Raw genomic sequence first — 8,080 nt, 5'->3', positions numbered from 1 at the left:
CATCAATCTTTTAATTCTCCTCTTAAAATGAGCCGTCAAAATTGATAGACGACCGGATTAAAACACACGTTATAACATAAGTACATAAAGTTTTTTAGGTGGTACACATGAAGTTATTACATCATGTATTTACTTAAAAGAATTTTATATCTGACAGTGACACGTGGTGGAATTAAAATCCTAAGCATCTAACAAATATAATGAAGTAATCCACTTCTTAAACCAGAAACAGGCAGGGAACGCCACACACGCAGCAGTCAGGATTGAAGATCCACAGTAAAAGAAAAAACCATCTAGGGAAGCTTTGCACTATGCCGGGAATATTTCGTGAACGGCTCGGATGACATATCAACGTTACAATCACCCTTAAAAGCTTTCAACGGTGAACGTTGGCAGCTTCGCTGCTTCTTGTGGTGTGCCCCACTCGGTGTTTTATATCTGCCTCAAAACAGGTCAGGGCTGAAAGTAGGCCGGTGAAAATGATGGAAGGAGTGGATATGTCATTGATATCTCGGTGGGCCCCACATAGCATACGAAACTCGCATCCCACATTGTCCACGGCAAGATCCGCAACTATCAACGGCTCTGATCACTAAACGGTTGGGCCCACTAGCAGTAATCGCATCATAAGGACACTATTCAACTTGTGAAGAGTGTCATCAGGACCCTCGGTAAAATAATAATAATAATAATAAATAATAATAATCTCAACGTCATCATCAGCCTCACATCCCAATTCCTACACTCTCTCTCATTCTCTCTCTCTCGCACACTCACTCTCTCTGCAACATCACACATAAAATTACGAAAATGCCACCAACATCCATTTCCCATTCTACCCTTCTCATCATCTTCTTCCTCTCGCCACTCTCAGCCCTCAACATCACAACCCTCCTCTCCTCCTACCCTTATCTGTCCGACTTCACATCCCTTCTCTCCGCCACTCAAATCCCCGCCGATCTGACCCAACGATCTTCTCTCACCATCCTCGCCGTCCCAAACACCTATCTCCGGCCACCCTATCTGACCCACCTCCCGTCTCCCTCCTCCCTTCCTGACGTCCTCCGTTATCACGTCCTCCTACAATTCCTCTCCTTCCCCGACCTCCGTCGTCTCCCCCCTAATGGCATCCTCGTCACAACCCTCTTCCAAACCACCGGCCGCGCCCCTGACATTAATGGCGCCGTTAACCTCACCGTCACCCCTAACGGCTCCGTTACCGTCCGCTCCCCCACCCCCTTTTCCCCCTCCAACGCTACCATCCTGTCCGTCATCAAGACCATACCGTACAATCTCACCATCTTCACCGTCAATTCGCTGCTGATACCGCCGAATTTCGATCTCACGGCGTCCGAGAACCGTCCGCCGGTGGGCCTGAACATAACCCAGGTCCTGATCGACGCGAGGAATTTCAACGTGGCGGCGTCGATGCTGATCGCTTCCGGCGTGGTGGAGGAATTCGAGGCGGATGAGAAGGGGGCGGGGATCACCGTCTTCGTGCCGACGGACTCAGCTTTCGCTGAATTGCCTTTGACGGAGCGGTTGCAGTCGCTTCCAGCGGAGCAGAAGGCGGTGGTGCTGAAATTCCACGTCTTGCATTCGTATTACCCGTTGGGATCGCTGGAGTCGATCGTGAATCCGGTGCAGCCGACGCTGGCGACGGAGGATGTCGGGGCCGGGCATTTCACGCTCAGCATCACGAGAATCAATGGATCGGTGGCGATCGGGACGGGAATTGTGCAGGCGTCGATCACGCAGACAGTCTTCGATCAGAACCCAGTTGCCATCTTCGCCGTTTCGAGGGTTTTGCTGCCGAAGGACATGTTTGGGAAGGAGGGGCCGGTGGTGGGGCTTGGGAGAGGAGCTGCCCCGCCGGAAATTGGGGTGGCGCCGGAGAGTCCTGGTGTGGCGGGGGCGCAGACTCCGCCGACGAGGTTGTCATCTCCGCCCGGATTCGGGGTGATTCGATCCGACGGTGGAGATAGAAGAGCTGCTTCTACTGCTGTTGCTGCTCTGTTTTGTATAGGATTGTATTTAATGGTATGAAATTGGGTTTTTTTGTGGGTTTTGTTTTTTCCTTATATTTTTATTTAGAACGGGAATTGAATTGAATTTCAGCTGCAAAGCAGCGATTTTTTTCATGTTTGTGGGGAGAATTGAATTGGGTTTTGTTGGAATAATGTGGGAGAATTTTTAATTTGTAGAATTAGAAAAAAAATTGCGATTCTTTTGACGGATCTGTTGCTGTAAAGAGCTTGAAATTCGTTGCTATGAGAATGGTTTTTTTTTTTTTTTTAAGCTGCAAGAATCCATTTTTAATGGGTCTGATAAAGTGGGTTTTCTTTTTTATAACGATTTATCATTTATGGAATTCCGGAGAGAAAAAAAAAAAAAAAAACTACTTTTGACATATTTTTCTTGCTCTTTTGCAGTAATTGGGGAAGAACTGAATTGGGTTTTTTGAGAATTGTTTGTAAGATTTGAAAAAAAGGGAAAAAAAAAAGTCCGTTTCTTACTAATCAATTGCTATAAATAGCTTGAAATTCCCTCGTCGGATGAGAATAGATTTTTTATTTTAATTTTTTTGGGTCTTTGAGATTGGGAGCGGAAAAGATTGAAATGTGCATTGTTTTCATTTTTTACTTTTTCTGAGAATTTCCTCTTTTGATTCTCTGTTCTTTCATTTTCCTTTCTGCAAGATTGGCATAAGAAGAAAGCAGCTTTGAATTTCCTTTCCTGTTTTAGGATTTTTAGAGGTTTTTTTTTTTTTTTTTTCATCCTTAAATCTGCCATCTCTCTGCAACTATGATCGGAGAGGAAGAAAGAGTGTAAAATGACCAAAATATCCATCTTTCCCAAAAAGCTTTCCATATCTCCTGTTACTCGTGTTCTATCACTCGAGGCGCGCTCGTGGTACTGGTACCACCGCGAGTTACGGTGGTGTACTGCTAAGATGTGAGGCCCACGTGATGCGTTAATGAAATCCAATCCGTCCATATGACGTTTCTACGTATGCTTCCTGCAAAGCCCGAAAATCAGGGTGATTCGTGAATCAGGTGGGCCACAGCATCGATCATAAGTTGGGAGGGAAAGCGATTTGAGTGGAGGGCCCACCATTTTGGGGTAAGGAATCACACCGCCGACCTGGTGTGTTGACGTGATAAAGTTATGTGGGCCCACCATGATGAATCTGTTAATATCCACACCATCCATCCTCATTTTAGGGCATGAGCCCAAAATTGAGGGGAGCGGCTTCAATGGATCCCCTGACTTTGGGCCCACCTCCATGTATTTTCCTTAAATCCCCGCCGTCCATCCATTTTTAAAGCTTATTTTACGGCATGATCCCAAAAATGAAGTAGATCCAAATATTAGGACCACACCACAGGAAACAGTGATGATTGAAGGCCTACCATTAAATCATCTTGGGGGCCACCGGAATGTTTATTTACCATCCGACCTGTTGATTAGGTCACAAAGACCTAGATGAAGGGACCACATAAATATCAACTTGATTCAACACTTGTGGCCCACGATAAGTTTTTAACGGTGAATCACCCCTGTTTCCTGTTGTAAGGTCCACCAGAGTTTTTTTTTATCTGCTTTATATCTAGGATCATCCAATAAAATTAGCTGTAAAAACGTATCGACGGCATGGATTTAAGGTACCTACATCTCGGAGGGCCCCACCGTCGGGGATCCACCTACCTCGGTGGATCCGGCGATCCACCAAAGCGTTGCCTAATATTAAGGCAGATCCAAACCTCTGTACCACACCACATATGTGTGGGAGTGTGGATCAAAGTCCTTCCTTTGATCACCTCTTTGGAGCCACAGAAGTTTTGGATAAGGATATCTGGGTTTTCCCGTCAGTCCTCACTTCTTTCTGTGATGTGGTCCGGTTACGATTGGATCTGAGTCATTTTTGTGCTCATGACCTAAAAAGATCTGGCAAGACAGATAGACGGTCTGGATATAACACATGCATCATGGTGGGCCCCACAGATTTTAACATATTATCACACCGATGGTGTGTTGCACACCACGCAATCCGCGGCATAGTCCGAATCCAGGACATTCTGACCGGAAGCGAATTGCCTGTGACCCCGGGCAGGCACAGAGATATTCTTGTGCGAGAGTTGTATGGGCCCACAGTTGTCCGTGACAAATCCATGCCGTTCATCTGTTTTGAAACACCGTCCGTCTACCTGAGTCTAAAACTCATGTGGGCCATACCACACGAAATACTTGGGATTGAACACCGGGGTGACAGAAGTTTATCTGAGTGTTAATAACCCTATTAACGGTTGGGATGGCAGATAAACATTATGGTCAGATCCAGGATGGTTTCAACGGTGGACGTTTCCGTTCCTACTGCTTCTTTGGTGTGGCCCATCTGAGTTTTGGGTCTCCCTGATTTTTAGATTCCTGTCCGACTGTAGTCTTTCAAAACAGATGGACGGTGTGGATTTGTTACAGACATCTCTGTGGACCCCGCACAGGTATATCCATGTGCGCGAGGGCACAGGAAATCGGCTTCCGTTCTTACCAAACCTAGCTTCTTGTTTTCCAATTCAGGCAGGACCTCTGCAAATCAACCGTGCGCGTCCTCTCTCAAATTATTCCCCATGTTGTGGCCCACCTGAATGTCTCATAGGTATGATATTTGGCAGAGGACGGTAATAGGAGGTGATGCCTCTAATGGACGGATTGGATAGCTGCATAAATCACAACGGACGGATTGGATAGCCTGCATACATCCCGTGGGTCATACATTTATCTAGTGGCATTGTAGGCTTTCTGTGGGTCATTCATATTTGTTTTTTCACTTCATCTCAGCGGTAACGACCTAATAGACGGTTTAGATAGAACATAAGCATCAAGATGGAGCCTAGGAAAGTTTTAACGGTAGGCATTTCTTTTGCAATTTTTACTCTAATGTCGCCCACTTGAGTTTTTGTTCCGCCTCCTTTTTTAGGCATATGTCCTAAAATGAGCTTGCATAACGGATGGACGGTGGATTTCTCACAAACATCGTGATGGCCCACCTAGCATCCACTGCATGAGCTTCATGGGAAAGGTTTAGCAGGGAATCCACGTCCCATGGAAACCATGGAATTTTACTTGGATTCTTATCAGCTCTACTTCCCATCCATGATTAATATAGCACATTCTATGGTTTGTACGGTAAGAGGGCACGGATGGCTCGTGATATCTTTAGAGCATGTCAGACTGTATAAGTGAAAGGGCTATTGGGCATTGACGACCGTTGATCTAGTTGACCTTACTGTGGTTGGAAGATTGTTGAAAAATCACATTGACTGGATGATCCTGACCATTTGATCAGCAACATCTATTACAATTCTAATGGGAGGGCTTGTTTGGGAGCGTGGATTTGGAACCCCTTGGATATGAAATACTCGCGTTATGTTGTCATGTCTTGAAAGTCGGTACTTATACACGGAGACTCCAATCGTAAGTTATTGTGTATGAAATTTAATAAAAATACTTGTAAGCAGGTTCTCACATTTGTTTTCAAAAAGAGTTTCTATTCAAATTGGGACTACACAAACCGCAAGATACCATTAACAAATTTAAACAATGGAGTCCACCTAATTGAGGACTCCAAAGTATACATGCTAAAAAAAATAAAATTGTAAGTTTTCTGCTTTCCCTTAATGTTTCGCAAATATTACGGTGGTGGTGCACGCAAATATCACACAAATATCACAATGATGGTGCACGCTGGTCGAAACTTGATTATCTGAAATATTAATAGTACTTGAACTAATAAAGTTGTTTGGTTGCTATTTTAAAAAATTGTTATAAATAGGAGTGAATAACTAACATTGTGTACCATTATCTTACATGAAGTTAGTTTTGACTTTTACGATTATTCACCTACTTTGGTTGCTTAAAGTACAGTCTCAACCCATTTTGTGAGGTTGGGGTTGTTGATTCATCGGGCTTTGATACTTTTTCTACATTAGCCTTAAATAGGACAATGTAGCGATCAGCTGGCCAAAGCGCGCATGAACAAGTTCAATGGATGATCCATATTAAGTTGGTTCAAACTTACAAAAGGATGAACTTGTTTTCATCCAGGTCACAAACCAACTAGGTTCCACTTGATGAATGGCTCAGATCGGTTCACAGGTAATCAGATCATAGGGAGTGTTTGGATGAGTATACCTGGCGATCTGACCATGATTAGATTGCAGGCTATAATTCTATCTGTTGTTTAAAACATAAGAAAAAGCCATGTTTTATATTATAGTACGTAGATGAAAGCAATAGAAGGAACTCAGGCAACATATGTAAATTTTGAAAAGCTACAAGGTAGGGAGAATTGTAATTCACCTTCCACCTTTATAAGGATACAAAACGAAAGAAAAAGATAAGAAAATAAAGAAGAAGATAAACCTCTCTTTATTAGTGTTGCTGGGATTAAAACTTCTCATACGATCATTATATTATCAAACTTTAGTGCCTTGTCTAAATCAGTGGGTCCACTTTAATTACTTACTCGGGCTTAAAAATAGTGCCCATACTCGATCCTGGATCCTCAATAGTAGGGCCCACCTCTAGCCAAAAAGAGTAGGGTTCAACGGGCTATGTGCTGTGTTGGTGGGCCCCAGTGGAGATGGGCTGTCTCAGCATTCAGCAAGAAGATGATCCTAGCCGTCCGATCTCTGGCGTGGAAATCAATCACCAAGTAAAAGGTGGTGCATTTTTTCAACATTGGACGAGTAGAGTCGTCCAATTGACAGTGGGGCCTAGCTACTCAAGGTCCCGATGATGATATTACAGTAGAAATAGGAACAAAATACGCATCTCAGAATGGCGCCTGTTAGTCATGGCCAGACGATCCAAACCGTTCATTTAGAAATTCTTCGTTCAGACGATTCTATCATGACATACTTTTAACACTGACCTTATAAAAGAGGATCTTCCAGATGAACGGTCTGGATCAGCAGTTGGTGGGGCAGACTAGGCAAGCCTATAAAGGAAGTGCCATGCGACTGAGGTAAACCATGGTCGGACAGGTTCACATGAATTTTGTCCCGGAAGATGGGTGAAGTACCATCCGACCGTGCACGTGTCAAACATGTACGGTGATCAGAGACGTTTATTTGGTGGCGCAGCACGTGAATGGTCCACAGGCCAAAACCTTCAGTGACTGGCATTGCTGATGGGTTGCATGGAAAGGTTGCTAAAAAACCTCTGAGATTTGAAGATCCTAGCCCCTTCATAATTGGATTATTTTCAGATGAATGTGGACCGTTGCTGACCATCTATTGGTAGGGAAAATGATCAGAGGGTTAGGATCTCTGGATCAGAAAGTTTTTCTTTTTTTCAAGGCACATCCTAGTTGACGGTGTGGATAAGACACACACATGACGGTGGGCCCCACAGAGTATACACATTACGAAATCCGCTTTCATCCAAACCATCGATGTGATAGGGCCCACTATGGATGGAGGATGACACTAACCCGTTGATCTCTGGACCATTTTATCTGTCGTGCTGTGAGCCATTGATCATGAGATTACCTTCTTCTAATATGGAATATTTTCGTGGCATCCCCTATTCAATACGGGACATATAAGATCAACGGTTTGGATCGCCATACGATGGTATCGAATGTATAAATTTCCCCGAAAATCAGACCGTACGATTTGCCCCAAAGCCAAAAGCTGGACCGCACAAAGCCTATTGAGATTTGAAAATGATCATGTACGTGCGAACGTATATGAGTTTCCATACGTTTTAGTCGCTTGGGGCTTACTGTGTTCTGTACGAGTGTCATCCAACCCGTCCATCAAATGCGACATCCCATATTAGGCCAGATCCCTAACCTAATCCCAATTAAAAATTCATGCAGACTACACAGCAGGTAAGAGCAATGGACATGGAAAGAGGTGTACACGAACCGAGCTAGCTCGGTTGGGTCGCACGATTCAACGGTTCCTAGTTTGAACTAAACTCAGATCAAACCAGTTCAGTGACCCGGTTACTTTGATATTGATGTTGTCCAACAAGTGTTAGTCAAAATGACTTTACAAGATGTCATCGGTGG

The 8,080-nt window shown here is 44.1% G+C and overlaps 1 protein-coding gene across 1 annotated transcript; it reads left to right on the top strand.

The window, feature by feature from the left end:
- The first annotated feature begins 734 nt into the window (after window positions 1–734).
- On the top strand, window positions 735–2,141 carry LOC131243710 (fasciclin-like arabinogalactan protein 4). Its single transcript, XM_058243229.1, has one exon. The coding sequence runs from the start codon at window positions 811–813 to the stop codon at window positions 2,044–2,046; it is 1,236 nt and encodes a 411-aa protein (XP_058099212.1). The 5' UTR covers window positions 735–810; the 3' UTR covers window positions 2,047–2,141.
- Window positions 2,142–8,080: the final 5,939 nt, after the last annotated feature.

Source organism: Magnolia sinica, chromosome 4, assembly GCF_029962835.1.
Source record: "Magnolia sinica isolate HGM2019 chromosome 4, MsV1, whole genome shotgun sequence".
In the NCBI taxonomy this organism is placed as follows: domain Eukaryota; kingdom Viridiplantae; phylum Streptophyta; class Magnoliopsida; order Magnoliales; family Magnoliaceae; genus Magnolia; species Magnolia sinica.
This window is presented reverse-complemented; position numbering and strand designations above follow the sequence as displayed.